This window comes from Nicotiana sylvestris, chromosome 3 (assembly GCF_000393655.2).
Source record: "Nicotiana sylvestris chromosome 3, ASM39365v2, whole genome shotgun sequence".
Lineage (NCBI taxonomy): Eukaryota > Viridiplantae > Streptophyta > Magnoliopsida > Solanales > Solanaceae > Nicotiana > Nicotiana sylvestris.
This window is the reverse complement of record NC_091059.1, coordinates 113,551,849-113,568,425: the sequence shown is the minus strand read 5'-3', so window position 1 is coordinate 113,568,425 and position 16,577 is coordinate 113,551,849. Positions and strand designations below refer to the sequence as shown.

The window sequence follows — 16,577 nt, the reverse complement described above, 5'->3', positions numbered from 1 at the left end:
TCTATCAAGCATTTGGTCAATAAAGGGGAAGGGAAAGTGGTCCTTCTGGGTGGCATTGTTCAATTTTCTATAATCAATGCAAATTCTCCACCCGGGGACAGTTCTTGTAGGTATTAAATCATTATTCTCATTAACTACTACAGTCATCCCCCTTTCTTGGGTACACATTGGACGGAGCTTACCCATTTGCTGTCTGAGATAGGGAATACAATACCTGCGTCGAGCCACTTAATCACTTCTTTTCTTGCCACCTCTTTCATAATTGGATTGAGTCGGCGTTGTTGCTCTACACTGGGCTTGTGTCCATCCTCCATGAGGATTTTGTGCATGCAGAAGGCTGGACTAATGCCCTTAATGTCAGATATAGTCCACCCAAGTGCTCACTTGTGCTCACGTAGCACTCTCAACAGCTTTTCTTCCTGCAATTTAGACAAGTCAGACGAGACAATAACAGGTAAAGTGTCAAAGTCACCCAAATAAGCATATTGTATGTGAGGTGGAAGGGGTTTAAGTTCCAATTTTGGGGCTTCCTCAATTGACGGCTTTGGAGGAGGCCCCTCTGGTCTATTCAAAGGCTCGAAGGGGTGCGTCCCTTGCAGGTACGCACAAGATGTATCAAGGATGTAAATAATCTCCTCAACCTCCTCATCAGCCCCCAGGCTATCAAGTAACATAAGTGCTTTCTCTAGAGAATCGTCTAGATATACACTCGGATAATGAATCTTCTCATCGGCCTCAACAACAAATATCATTGAGAGCTCCTCATAGTGGCGGGGAAGTTGGATTGCTCTGTAGACATTAAAAACTGCTTCCTCGTCATCTACCCTCAAAATCATCTTTCCCTCTCTCACTTTGATAATTGCATCACCAGTAGCTAAGAGAGGTCGCCCGAATATGATTGGAACCAGTCCATCAGCCTCATAATCGAGGATAATGAAATCAGCAAGGAAGATGAATTTCCCAATCTGCAGCAACACATCTTCAATCACCCCTTCAGGGTGTACTATCGATCTGTCAGCCAGCTGTAACATCACAGTAGTGGGCCTTGGAGCTCCCAGGCCCAGTTGCTTGAACAAGGACAGGGGCATTAGATTTATGCTTGCCCCCAAATCACAAAGAGCACGACCCATATCAATATTGCCAATGCGCACACGAATCGTGAAGCTGCCGGGATCCTTAAGCTTTTGAGGGAGCTTATTTTGGACCCTTGAAGTGCACTCCTCAGTAAGTGCCACTGTCTCAAATTCAGTTACTCTTCTCTTGTGAGCCACTATATCTTTTATGTATTTAGCATACTTTGGAATTTCACGAAGCACATCAATAAGTGGAATATTCAATTGAACCTGGCTCAACATAGAGAGGAATTTTGTGAACATGCGATCATCATTCTTTTTCTGTAATCTCTGGGGAAAAGGGGGTGGTGGTCTTGGGGCCTCCATGGGCTCTGAAATTTCAGCAGCATTCTTTTGCTCTTGAGTCACTTTAGGGATCAACTCTCAATCAGGTATGGGCTTGTCTTTCTTTTTCTTTGGCACTTCCTTTAGCTCCCTCCCGTTTCTAAGTGTAACTGCATTCACTTGAGGGTTCTTTTCTTTATCACTGGGGAGGGCGCCTGCAGGTCTAGTGTTATGATTTGTTGCTAACTGCCCCATTTGCCTTTCAAGATTTCTGAAGTCGGTCCTGAGTTGCTGATTGTCAATCAACAACTTCTTTAGCAGATCATTGGTACTTTCTTCCATTTGTTGGGGTGGTCTCTGAGGCTGATTGAAATTCCCTTCGGGTCTATTCTGATTCTGCTGATTTTCACCCCATGAGAAGTTGGAATGATTCCTCCAATTTGGATTGTAAGAATTCTCGTATTGTGCATGCTGATTCGGCGGACCTCTATTCTGTTGCCCCACATAATAGATAGATTCTGGATTCGTGGGGCACATATCACTCATATGACTGTCTCCACAGAGTTCGCAGCAAATAGTCATCTGTTGTACGTGTTGCATTGTCTGTGGTTGCTGCATTGTCATCCTAGTCATCTGATTGGCCAGCTTTGCAATATCGACTCTCATGGCTGACACTTCGTCTAACTCAAGTAACCCAGCTGATTTTTGCTTAACTGCCTTTCATGAATCACCCTCACCTTGCCAGTTATTATCATTAGCAGTGAAGTTATTCAGCAAGATTTGGATTTCACTGTACGGTCTGGCCATGCAACTACCCCCACAAGCGGAATCAAGATTCATCTTTGAAGCATCATCTAACCCATCTACAAAAGTGTGACCCAATACCTCATCCGTCTGGCAATGATGAGGACGGTCTCTGAGCATCTTCTTGTACCTTTCCCATGCTTGACGCAATGTCTCGCCCGCTCGTTGTTCAAACCCAAGAATTTGACTCCTCAATACCTTTGTTTTCTTACTGGGGAAAAACTTGATTAAGAATTTCCTCGCCAGATCATCCCAGGTGCGGATTGAATTTGCTGGCTCTTTATTCAACCACTCCTTAGCTTCCCCAATTAGTGAAAAGGGGAAAAGTGTCAGCCTGACATAGTCCTTGGAAACGTTCGGATAGTTGTAGGTATCCGTAATTTCCAAGAAATTTTGAATGTGCCTCTGCGGGTCTTCATGAGGTAAACCCACAAACAGCCCTGTGGATTGGATCAGCTGCACCATGTATTGTTTCAGCTCAAAGTGCCCAGTGATGTCAGGCTTCACAATAGCCTGAGTCATATTAGCCAGACTGGGCCTTGCAGCTTCAATCACCGCGCGTTCCTCATTACCTTCCATCTCAATTGGTTGTGGTTGAACTTTGATGTCCAACACTCTTTCAATTCTGGTTCTCGCGTCCACCTCCCTCCTCAATCTGTGAAGTGTTCGTTCAATTTCGGGATCGAGAGGAAGGAAATTGTTTGCGCTTCTACTTCTTCGCATTCAATAAAAACTCCTGTATTATCACAAACAAAGTGAACTAAAAGTTAAAACTTGAATAAATAAGTATTAAAAGCTCAATTCAGTTAAGTAGCTAATTTTTAAGTCCCCGGCAACAGCGCCAAAAACTTGTTGCGACCAAAACACTCACGCAAGTGCACGTGATCGTCAAGTAATAGAGTAGTGAGTAGAGTATCGTTCCCACGAAGACTTATGATTAATTGTTGACTGATTCAAACCCAATTTCTTTATCTACCTAAGAGATTGTTCACTAAAGAGAGATGTAATTGTTTTACTACTTAAACTATAAAGAATTAATATAACTAACACAAGTACCCAAAGGAATAGCAATTACGAGTAACAAACAGTAGGAGAAGATATTCCAGGGTCACGGGCATGGTCAACAATTGTGTTGTGTTCTTGGCTCAAAATGACTAATTAATTTATCTGGGTTATTGATTGACAAGGTTGATATTACTCATAAGAATCTGTCGAGTTCTTACTCGCCTATTCAAGTCAACTCAACGCCTATATGTCTATGGTATTAAAATTAACAAGAACGTATTTACAATTCCTATATTTCAACCAAGCAAGGCAATTAGGTATATGTCTATCCCAATTGCAAATCCGTTCCCCGAGGCCCAGGTTCAAGAACTTACTCTATTTAATTCTATATGCAATCTAAAGTTCCCACTTTCGAGTTCAACTAAAGATTCGTAGATAGTATTTCACTGTTAGCTACTCAGCAAAATAATTAACCACAGAATTAAATAAACAACCCAATATGATAAACCAACTTTGTAGAATTAAACTTCAAACAACAACATTCATGTTTCACCCATGACCCTAGACCAATGAGTTTTAGCCACTCATACTAGTGTTCATCATAAATAAGTTCAATTTCATCACAAAACAGCAAAAACAAGAGAAGAAAAGAAGAACTTGATGGTCAAAACTCCTCCTTGCCTCTTGCCTCTCTATTTCCTCCACTAAACTATGAAAAACTTGATACTTTAACCTTGGGCGAGCTTGACTTTATATAGGTTAAGTGGGTTTCCCTCCAGATTTTCAGTTTTACCCCTAAATAACGTTTTTCCGGACCGGACACGCGCAAGCTCATGCATAACTTCGCGCGTTTCTTCGCGCATGATTCTGCCTTGGCCTTTCTTACGCGCGAACTACTGCGCGACTTCGCGCGTTTCTTCGCGCACCTGGAGCTTGATTTCGTCCATTTTTTTGTCTCGTCCTTGCGCACACTCGACTCCGAGGGGTTGTTCTTGCTCATAAATCATTCCAATATTTTCTTGAAAGCATCATATAGGCTCCTCATCCTACAATGTATACATATCACAATTAGAGCCTATTTTTCATCAATTAACCATAATATGTCATTGGAATATAATCAAGCGGAAGCATAAACAATAGCTAAATCACCTAGATTTTGCCTATTATCACGTGTCTTAATTGGAATTAATTTCTCCATGTTTTACCCTTATTGCCAATTAAACTCTTATGTGCCTTAAATGAATTTGTTGCCTCTTTTTATTGCTATGTCATCCTTTCCGTAATTGTCTCTCCTTGATCGAAGTTATTATTATTTTTCCATAGTATGCTTATCCTTAATTGAATTTGTTGAATCTCTTTCAAAATTTCTCCACCATAATTGAAGTTTTTCTTATCCCTTATCATTGTTGACGTAGCCCTAATTGGAGTCATTGATTCATGTTATCCCTCGTATCGTTGAATTATACTTATGTGGAATCATTGCTATACAGTATCCCTTCCTTGTTGAGTTATTGCTATGCTATACCATTATTTCCTGTTGTGTTTTTCCTTGTAAGTTTGTTCTTCCGTCTCTTTGTGTTCTGGAGTTCCTGAGTGGATCAATTTGTCGTATTCTTGTGTTATTGTCATTGTTATCGTTGTATTCAGTGTTGTGTTTGTACAATGTCACACCTCTTTTTTACACCCGAGGGGCATATGAGAGAGTTTTTCTAATTCAAATGACATAATTGAAATGAGATTATTTTATTTAATTCAGAGTCGCCACTTGGGATATTTATTATGGTGTCCCAAGTCACCGGTTTATTTTAAATCCCGAATCGAGGAAAATTGACTTCATTTAAAAGTCTGCGAAAACCAAAAAACTAGGTAAGGAATTTTGTTAACCCGGGAGAAGGTGGTAGGCATTCCCGAGTTTCGTGGTTCGAGCACGGTCGCTTAGCTATTAATAATCGGCCTAATTATTTGTTTTATTACATGTTTTAAACCTAATGTGCATTATTAACTTTATAACCGCTTTCATTATTTTAACAACCTTTTAGGATTTATGGAATTATTTCTTGAACAAGTTACAATTGTCGTACACTTGCCGTTTTGGAACACATTGCAAACCACGCTACATGAAATGCACCCGCGATTTGCAACATGTTTATTTTATTATTATTCGAAGTTGTTACGATCAGGTTACATGAAATGTACACCCAAATTTGGGAATTAGGTATCACGACTAGGCCACGGGAACCGTACCCATAGTCACGATAATTTATTATAAATGCGCCTAAAGCAAACTACGAATGTTCAAAGTATTTTCCACACTAGTTTTGGTATTGACGTGAGGGACATAGATTATGGGATTCATTTGTGAATGGCACGCCTCAATTTATTTCAAAAAAAATTGTACTCAACTGAAGCAAACTAGGATGTTCATTTTTAAAAAAAAAAAGCTAATTCGAGGTTCAATATAAGGCTATTAATTGCAAGTAAGCATTGGAAGATAAGCTAGGATTTTAATTATTAAAAAGATTTGGGCTAGCAGAAGGCCCATTGCATTATTAAGGACAGCGTTAAAACTAAAGGCTAGGGCCAACTGGGCTCAAAATTGAGCCCAAGAATGAGGATGAGGACACAGCCTGCCTGACTTTTACTTGGCAAATGATCGAGCCAATACCAGGCCTAGTTTTTTTTTAAGAGAAAAGGCCTTCAATGTTAAATTCATTTTTTCATTCTCTGAAAAGTAAACTTAGTGAATAAAGTGTTGAAGTTGCTTGGGCTCGAAATTGAGCCCAAAAGTGAAAGGAAAAATGGATCAGGTACACGTTGGGCCTGATTTAAATAAGCTGCCTCATCTGGGCCAACATAAGGCACAACTATTTTAACAAGAGGACCTGCAACGTCTAGGCCCTAATGAGGCCTGGATCCCTTAATTTTTACATATAACAAAAAAGAACTATATAAATATTGGAACTACATAAAGAGCCTTCGATAGTAAGGCTCAATGTCCTCTAAATCACATGTAACACAAAACAAAACAAAAATTCTGGAAAAATCAAAGGCTGACAAACCATATCATAAGTTTAACCTATTAACAGGCTATTAACAACAAAAGATTAAACCCTAAACTTATTCATGAATCAACTTAAACATATAATTGCTTTAACAATATTGAAATGCAAAATATTTCAACTAAGTGTACCCGATAATCAAACATGGCCTACTTTGGACATGTACAGTACATATCCAGCATTCTTAATAAACGACCAAAGGAACTACTGTGATTACTTAGCATTCCAAAACAGTCAAAACATCACATGGAACAGCCAAACTATTTTGAACATCCATACTTACAAATATTTCAACTAAATTGTAGATTAGAACACTATTTTCAGCATGCTTAAACAAAGACAAAAAGAAACTATAAAGCTAAATACATAGAATACATCATAGGAAAAGAAAAGGATCTGAAGTTCAATTTCAAAACAAAATGTTACAACTTCATCTTGTCACTCAAAGTTCATGAGGTACCTGGATACAGCAAAGACAGAGTATAGTAAGAACTTCAGCAAGAAATAGTAGAAGATCACAGCAAATCGCAGCAGTACACAGCTTCAGCTTAAACCAGACTCGAATCAGAAAACCAAAATCCCAGAGAGAGTTTTCAAGTTTTTGCCAAAAATTAGAAGAAAATAAAACCAGCTATCAATGAAACAGTAGCTGAAGCCTTTTTGGAGTGTTTTTAGGGTTCGAAAATCTATCTCTAATGAATTAGAAGGGTCCTATTTATGGGCATCAAAATGCCATATGCTAAAACGGATAAGGGAATTATTCCCTTCAGCCTACAAAGAGCATCTTTCAACAGAATTGGACAGCTGGCTACCCCTAATTGGTTTCAGTATTTTGTACTGGTCAAATAGGGCCAGCTGCCCATATTCTAAAACCTTCTGACATGATCTTATCCCATTTTCCTTTTGTCCACCCCTCAAATGACCCCTCTAAGTTTTCTTTTATTCAATTAAACCCTATAAGTTCCTAGTGAATTACAAATTAAGGCAAACAGAAACAAGCAAGCCAATATCAATGGACAAATCAAATAGCAAACAAAGTTAGACAGTGTAATTAAATTTTAAATGTCTGAAAACTTAAAAATAAACCTAATCCCTAAAATGAACCCAGATCATGATGAACTTCACAAGGGCTCTTCAGACTAACAAGTTTGATGACTAGCATAGGCAAATGAGTTTAGACAAATAACAACAACACAAGACAATTGAATGAAATAAAAACTAACTGTAGGCTAATTAGGCAGACATTAATTAAACCAAACTATTGAAGGGTCAAACTAATGAGGCAATTTAGGCATACTAACAAATGATTTAGAAAAGCAAAAAAAACTAAATGAACATGAATTAACACAAGTTAATAAACCCCTAAAAAGAGTGATTTGAACATGACCAAGGATTGAAGCAGGGACGACTCTCAAACAAAGCAAACAGATTAACGAACTAAAAAAATTACTGACTCGAGCCTGAAAAGAAGAGAATGGAGAGGACGGTGGTGAGACCTTACCATTTATGGAATAAAAGAAACATAAGATGGCCTAAGATGTCCTTCTCCTCGCTAATTAACCAACAAAGTCCTTTTCCTTCAAGGGATCCGGCCTTGCATGGATTTTGACCGGATCACCTTGAAATAAAAGACTCATGAGAGCCTAAACCGCAAAGAAGGCATCAGAGAACAAGTCTTTGAACTCGAACACTGAGGAAATAGCGAACTCGAGAGCTTTTTTGAACAAACTGAACGCCTCTTAGATTTGGAATTCCGGGATTTTGTGGGGTTGTTTAGGGAAATCAATAAGGGATTTGAGTTTTGGAAGGTGTGGAGGTTATGGGGTGTGATTTTCAGTAGGTTTGGAGGAGTTTGGGTGAACTAGGGTTTGGGTTTCAGATCTGGAATTGACAAACATGGGTGGTGATTTAGAGGAAATTGAAAGTGGGACAGTGTAAAGGGGAGGCAGAGGATTGTTGAGGGTGAATTTGGGGTGATTTGGTGATGCTCCTCCACCGTAAGGCAATTTTTGGGCGGCGGAGAGAGGCAGAGCCGGCGTGGGGTGAAAGGGTGGCTAGGGTTTAGTTTATTTAGGAGAGGGAGATGGAAATGAGATGGGTGTATGGGGTTTGGGGGTGTGTCTCGGACAGTTATAAGGTTTTGAGGTATTAAGTTCCGAGGTGTTGGATCAAATGAATCCAACGGCTGTGATGAAAGAACGTGGAAACGGGGTCGTTGTGGGGTGAGGCTGTTGGACCGGGTATATTTGGGTATTGGGCTTGGGTTTGAACGGGTATAAGAGTCATTTGGGCCATTGCATTTGGTCTCTTGGGTGGCCCAAATCAAAAACAAAATCAACCCTTTTTTTGTTTGATTTTTCGTTTTCTTTTTCTTTAATTTAAAATCCTAAACTAAATTAAGTAAATTCTAATTTTAAATCAATAAAATCAAACTAATTATTTACTTATAATAATTACAAAATTAGTTAATCCTAAATTAATGAAGAGGAAATTATTAATCTAAAATTAAAAGCTAAAATGTAAAATGTGCAATATTTTTTGTGATTTTATTTTAATAATGTAATTAATTAAACAATTAATCCTAAAAATAGGAACATAAAATCTAATATGCAATGCATGGTATTTTTGATATTTTTCATGATTTTAACCGAATTAAACGTGCACAAAATGTAAATAATTAATAAAAATACTATAAATATCCTATAAAATTGAAAAACCATTTGGAAAAAAAAATTTAATTTTGTAGGAGTATTTCTAATAGGGCAAAAATTACATGCTCACAGCTACCCCTCTTTTCTCGAAAACACGAACAGTTTTCGGGCAAAGATAAAATGAGCAACTACGAGCGATTTTTGCCCGTTTGAAACTCCATGAGAAGCATTTTTGGGAAAAAGTGTGGCCGAACCTTGCTTCGGAGGTTGCCTACATATCTTTGGCTATAAAAGAATCAGGTCAGTGTAGTTCTGGAAGTTTTGATAGTTGGGACTACTAAGAAACTGTGATTTCACTGTTGTTTTTGCTTGCTGAGCTCCTTATTACACCAAAATGAAAGATGAAAAGCTAAATTAGATAAGCCTATCAACTATGAGTTACAAGATTCCTATCTATAAACCTTCTAAAGTTTGATCTTGAGTCTTGGTTGGTTCTTTCTGCAGACTCTGATCTGAATCTTGATGCTCGTTAGCTGCAACCGCTGGTCCATTCTTCTTCAGCTTTTCGGATCAAGGCGGGACATGCAAAGCTTGTGACTTCAATCATATCTTGGGCAGTCTGCATCTTTTCTCCGCTTCTATACTTAGAGTTCAACTTCTTTTCTTATTTTTCTTTTCTTTTATATGGATTGAGACTTCTTCTTTTGGTCATTTCAAACTTCGTGCCTGATGGTAAAAACCTGTTCAGGCACCAAAATAAACAAACAAACAAAATTTTTCTGTCTCGGTTTTTACTAGGAAAATTTCGTGAGTTATTGCAACAAAAATCTAAACTATTTCTTTATTGAAAACAATAAAATCAGGATTGTGTATCCTTGAGGAAAATATATTAGGGAGTGGAAACCCTATATCTAAAATGAAATCAAATGGGGATCGGAGGCCCTAAGTTGGAAAGATTACCAAGTTATGCTGGCATCAACTAGGGAGTGGGACTTTGTGCTGGAAAAGATTACCAGGTTATGCTGGCAAAGCTAGGGAGTGGGACTTTATGTTGGAAAAGATTACCAGGTTATGCCGGAAAAATCATCGGGTTATGCCGAAAAGGTCCTCGGGTTATGCCGAAAAAGTCATCGGGTTATACCGAAAAAGTCCTCGGGTTATGCTGGGGAAGTCATCGGGTTATGCCGGAAAGGTCCTCGGGTTATGCCGGGAAAGTCATCGGGTTATGCCAGAAAGGTCCTCGGGTTATGCCAGAAAGGTCATCGAGTTATGCCGAAAAGGTCATCGGGTTATGCCTGAAAGGTCCTCGGGTTATGCCGAGAAAGTCATCGGGTTATGCCGGAAAAGTCCTCGAGTTATGCCGGGAAAATCATCGGGTTATGCCGGAAAGGTCCTGGGGTTATGCCAGAAAAGTCATCGGGTTATGCCGGAAAGGTCCTCGGGTTATGCTGGAAAAGTCATCGGGTTATACCGAAAAGGTCCTCGGGTTATGCCTGGGAAGTCATCGAGTTATGCCGGAAAGGCCCTCGGGTTATATCGAGGAAGTCATCGGGTTATGCCGGAAAGGTCCTCGGGTTATGCCGTAAAGGTCCTCTTGTTATGTCGGAAAAGTCATCGGGTTATGCCGGAAAGGTCCTTGGGTTATGCCGGGGAAGTCATGGGGTTATGCTGGAAAGGTCCTCTGGTTATACAGGGAAAGTCATTGGGTTATGCCACAAAGGTCCTCGGGTTATGCCGGGGAAGTCATCAGGTTATGCCGGGAAGATCCTTGGGTTATGCCGAGAAAGTCATCGGGTTATGCCGGAAAGGTCCTCGGGTTATGCCGGTAAAATCATCGGGTTATACCGGAAAGGTCCTCGGATTTTGCCGGGAAAGTCATCGGGTTATGCCGGAAAGGTCCTCGGGTTATGTCAAGGAAGTCATCGGATTATGCCGGAAAGATCCTCGGGTTATGTCGGGGAACTCATCAGGTTATGCCGGAAAGGTCCTCGGGTTATGTAGAGAAAGTCATCGGGTTATGCCAGAAAAGGTTCACGGGTTATGCCGGGAAAGTCATCGGGTTATGCCAGAAAAGGTTCTCGGGTTATGCCGGGAAGGTCCTCGGGTTATGCCGGGATCAACTAGGGGGTGGGACCCTATGTTGGAAAGACTACCAGGTTATGCTGGCATCGACTAGGAAATGGGACCCTATGTTGGGAAAAACGTAGCTAGAGATTAGAGACTCTATGCTACCATGATTTTGAATTTTTCTTCTTCTTTCTTTTCATTTCACTTTCATTTTATTTAGGAGAATGAATAAAGAGTTTGAAAGGGGATTTCCCTTTTTGGGTTAACTTTTGCTACAGAACCATTTTGGTCTCTGTGTACCTTGCTTTTATTGCACCTGCTTCTTGCGAGGTTGTTTTGGATTGCACCTATTTTCCTGTTTTCAAACCAAAGAACAATTTTTCAGTTTGAAACGGTGGTTGGTTTTGTGGCCTTAGTTGTTTCAATCACTTGGTCTTGGCCCAGCTCTTTCAATAAAATCTCCATTGCTTGCTGGCTTTCTGGAAATTAGTTTCATTTCTACACCTGGGAATCTTGACTTTTCCCAAATTCCACATGATGACTAACCCATGTGGGGCTTGGCCTTTTTCATCTAATTTTGCCTTTATGGGCACTTGACTTTGATTTCTCTTCTTTTCAAAAGTTTTTGACTCTAGAGCATCGGCCATCATGGCCAGTCGAGGTCGACTTGATGCACCTGCTAAGGCTGGGTGCTTTTCTTGAACTTCAGCTTTCTGTCAGACAAAACCCTATAAAACCAATCTTGTCATCTTTTCTTTGTATTAGTCTCGGAGGAGAATTAGACCGAAAGGGATTCGAAGAAAAGTAAACAACGGACAGGATAATGAATTTAAACGAGAAGTGTCCCTTTTGGGAAAAAGGAAAGAAGGACTTATCTGGAGTGCATGCAGACTTCAATAGGCATGACATGCTTCTTGGACTGGATACCCGATCTGTGCAAACCATCCAACTCTCATAAACCCATCATAACTCATACCTCAAAATCAAGAAACCTTGCCAGGACTCTATCAGTGCCGATGGTTGTAAGGGATTCCTTTTTCGATCAGTGGTGCCCTTTGCGGATTTTCACCAACTGACCTCTATCATTTCTCTTCTCACCATCGCCATATAGTTCTCTTTGTGAGTTTTCACTAACAAGACTCTCTCAATTTCAATTTCTCTGCTCACCATCACCTTAAGGTGCCCATATGGGTTTTCACCAATAAGACTCTCTCATTTATTTCTCTCATTTAATTGTATCAGATCCAAGTAACCAACATCCTCCCACTTTGAACATCTTTACTGATTGATCAGAAGGACTTTGAAAAGGATTTAGGGTAAAAAGAGTTTGGATTGAATTACAACTTTGGAACCTTTCAGGCGAACCGTCACCGAACCATTATAAATTCTGCCCCAGTTTCAACTTTTGGGGAAATGTGGATTTTTGTTTTGGTGTGATTGAACCCCAGAGAGAGGTTGCCTACGTATCCTTTTGGAATCAAGTCGAACGTAGTTCAGGAAACTTTGTTTTTATTTTTTATTTTTTTAACAACATTTTCAGGTTCCAAAAAGGGTAGTCAAAGAAAGGTAACCAGCTCAAAGGGTTTGCAAAGGGTTAACAGTATTTGGATAGAGAGAATGAAAGCCTTCGTCATCCCAATCAGAGAATATTAGCACCGCAGAAGGGTTAAACGTAATACCATTTGACCATGTCCGCATTGACAGTTGTTTCGGGGTCATTTCCTTCAATGTCTCCCAAGTACAATGCCCCCTTTGGCAACAACTTTCTTATAATGTACGGACCTTTCCAATTTGGAGCGAATTTTCCTTTTGCTTCCTTATGGTGCGGGAGAATACGCCTCAAAATGAGTTGACCCACTTCAAAGTTTCTGGGTCGCACTTTCTTGTTGTAGGCGCAGGCCATTCTTTATTGATACAACTGCCCGTGGCAAACTGCGGTCATCCGCTTTTCATCAATCAACGTTAACTGTTCTAGATGGTTCTTGACCCATTCATTTTCCTCAATCTCAGCTTCAACTGATTCGAAGAGATGGAATTTCAACTCCTATGGGTATTATGGCTTCAGTGCCATAAACCAATAGGTAGGGGATTGCCCCAACTAATGTGCGCACGGTTGTGCGATATCCCAACAATGCGAAAGGCAACTTTTCATGCCATTGTCTAGAACTTTGAATCATTTTCCTAAGAATCGTCTTGATGTTTTTGTTTACTGCCGCAACAGCACCATTAGCTTTGGGCCGATAAGGGGTAGAATTCCGATGCGTGATCTTAAATAGTTCGCATACCTCCCTCATCAAATGACTATTCAAATTTGTAGCATTGTCCGTAATGATAGTTTTAGGAATACCAAAACGACAGATAATGTTAGAATGCATGAAGTCCACCACTGCTTTCTTGGTGATGGCTTTGAGAGTGACTGTTTCAACCCACTTTGTAAAATAGTCAATAGCAACTAAAATGAATCTGTGTCCATTTGAAGCTTTTGGATCGATTGGCCCAATGACATCCATACCCCAAGCAACGAACGGCCATGGTGCCGACATAGGATGCAATTCTGAAGGCGGTGCATGAATCAAGTCACCATGTACCTGAAACTGATAGCACTTTCGGACAAAACTGAAACAATCATTTTCCATGGTCATCCAATAATAACCTGCCCGAAGGATTTTCTTTGCAAGGACGTATCCATTCATATGGGGTCCACACGCTCCTTCATGCACTTCATTCATGATTCTTCCAGCCTCTTGGGCATCCATGCATCTTAAAAGGTTCAGATCTGTAGTCCTTTTATACAAGACTTCTCCGCTCAAGAAGAAACCATTGGCGAGCCTTCTAATGGTTCTCTTTTGGTCTCCATTGGCTTGCTCGGGATATTCCTTTGTTTTCAAAAATCTTTTGATATCATGATACCACGGCTGAACATCTGGTTCCATCTCAACTGTATTGCAATAACCATGTCTTTCGTGGATTTAGATTTCTAATGGGTCAATGTGGACATTGCCCGAATATGGCAGCATCGAGGCCAAAGTAGCTAACGCGTCAGCTAACTTATTGTGGAATCGAGGGATGTACCTGAATTCAACAGACATGAATCGTTTGCTAAGATATTCCACATGTTGCCTGTATGGGATAAGTTTGATGTCCCCAGTTTCCCATTCACCTTGATCTTGTTGGATAATCAAGTCAGAATCTCCTATGATTAACAATTCTTCCATATCCTGATCGATTGCCATGTTCATGCCCATAATGCAGGCTTCATACTCGGCAGTGTTGTTTGTACAGAAAAACCAAAGCCATGTTGTGGCCGGATAGAGCTGACCAGTGGGCGAAATCAAAATTGCTCCAATTCCAACACCTTTTGCATTCACAGCTCCGTCGAAGAACATTTTCCAAGCATTGGTGTCCTCTGGAATTACCTCAACTGGACATCAGCTGGTCTCGACCCGGGCCTACGTGCAAGATCTCCTTGGAGGCGATCCAGGTCATCCATTATCTGGCGAACAAAAGTCATCACTGCGGAGAAGAAAGTAGATCTAGTCATATCCTCACAATCATGGCATTTTATGACGATGTAGTCATTAATTCCTCTAATCCTCTCTCTAATGATGCCTTCACTTAGGTTTGATATTCATCATCAACAGGATTCTCAGCTAAGTGATCCGCCAAGGCTTGAGCTTTCATCGTCGTGCGGGTGACATAAATTATGTCAAACTCGGTGAGCAAGATTTGCCACTTTTCTAACCTTCCGGTGAGCATTGCCTTTTGGAATATGTACTTCAAAGGATCCAATCTAGTTATGAGGTAAGTGGTATATGCCAACAAGTAATGCCTAAGCTTCTGAGCAACCCCGGTTAGGGCGCAACAAGTTCTTTCCAACAAAGTGTACTTGGCTTCATAACTAGTGAACTTCTTACTCAAATAGTAAATGGCTTGTTCTTTCTTCCCGGTCATATCATGTTTCCCGAGAACACATCCAAAAGAATTCTCCAACACTATTAAGTACAAGAACAAAGGCCTTCCAGGCTCTGGTGGAACCAACACTGGTGGATTCGACAGATATTCTTTGATTTTATCAAAAGCTTCCTGACACTCATTTGTCCATCTAATCGCCGCATCTTATTCAACAACTTAAATATGGGCTCACACGTGGAAGTCAACTGAGCAATGAACCTTCTGATGTAATTCAACCTTTATAATAGACTCATAACCTCTTTCTTGGTTCTCGGAGGTGGCAAATCCCGAATAGACTTTATCTTTGTTGGATCTAACTCGATGCCTCTTTGACTGACTATAAACCCCAAAAGTTTCCTAGATGGTACTCCAAATGCACATTTAGCTGGATTCAACTTCAAGTCATACTTACGCAGGCGCTCAAAGAACTTTCTCAAATCTCGCACATGGTCATCCTACGTTCTGGATTTAATTATCACATCATCCACATACACCTCAATTTCCTGGTGCATCATGTCATGAAAAATAGCGGTCATAGCTCTCATGTAAGTTGCCCCGGCGTTCTTTAAACCAAATGGCATGACCTTGTAATAGTACGTACCCCAAGGTGTGGTGAAAGCCATCTTTTCTGCGTCTTCCCAAGGTGTGGTGAAAACCATCTTTTTTGTGTCTTCTTCATCCATCAGGACCTGATGATACCCAGCATAACAATCCACAAAAGATTGTATCTCATGTTTGGAACAGTTGTCAACAAGGATGTGGATGTTTGGTAATGGAAAGTTGTCCTTGGGGCTTGCTTTGTTCAAATCCCGATAATCAACACACACTCGGGTTTTCCCATCTTTCTTTGGCATTGGGACCACATTAGCCAACCACGTGGTGTATCGGACCACTTGAATCACACCGGCTTTCAATTGTTTGGTGACTTCTTCTTTGATCTTGTCATTGATGTATGTTTTAAACTTTCTCTATTTTTGTTGGACAGGGGAATAACCGGGGTAAGTTGGAAATTTGTGAACTACTAAATCAACGCTCAGTCCTGGCATATCATCATAAGACCAGGCAAACACGTCTTTGAATTCGAACAAAAGTTGGATCAATGCATCCCTAGTTCTTTCATCAACGTGAATGTTTATCATGGTTTCTTGGACCTCTTCCGAACTACCCAAACTAACTGGCTCAATTTCATTTAAATTTGTCTTAGGCTTATTCTTAAATTGTTCCAATTCTCGGTTTATTTCTCTAAAAGCCTCATCTTCATCATATTCTCGTTCTTGATTCATTATTTCACAGTTAGACAGCATGTTAGGACCTAGGTATGAAGTCTGCAAGTATGTCATGTTATTTAAGTCCGCATTATTAGAACTTAAAAGAGAGATAAGAAAAATAACAAAAATCAGAAAGAATAAAGAGAGAGATTCATAGACGATGAAATATTGATTTCATTTTATTAAATTTGAAGATAGAAGGGTTTACATCGAAATTTAAAAGAAAATAAACTAAAAACATTCGAGTTACACCCTGAAATAACTCGGAATGTAGAAAAGATGGCAAGACTGAACTACCGAGATTCCCGCCTGAGTGGGAACGGAGTAGCCTTCCAATTTTGAAGTTTGGCATTTGGCCCCATATACTGCACCTCA

At 40.1% G+C, this 16,577-nt stretch overlaps 1 protein-coding gene across 1 annotated transcript; it reads right to left on the bottom strand.

The window, feature by feature from the left end:
- Positions 1 to 380: 380 nt before the first annotated feature.
- Positions 381 to 1,439, bottom strand: LOC104215767 (uncharacterized). The gene has a single exon (XM_009765659.2). It carries the CDS (start codon positions 1,437 to 1,439, stop codon positions 381 to 383), a length of 1,059 nt encoding a protein of 352 aa, XP_009763961.2.
- Positions 1,440 to 16,577: the final 15,138 nt, after the last annotated feature.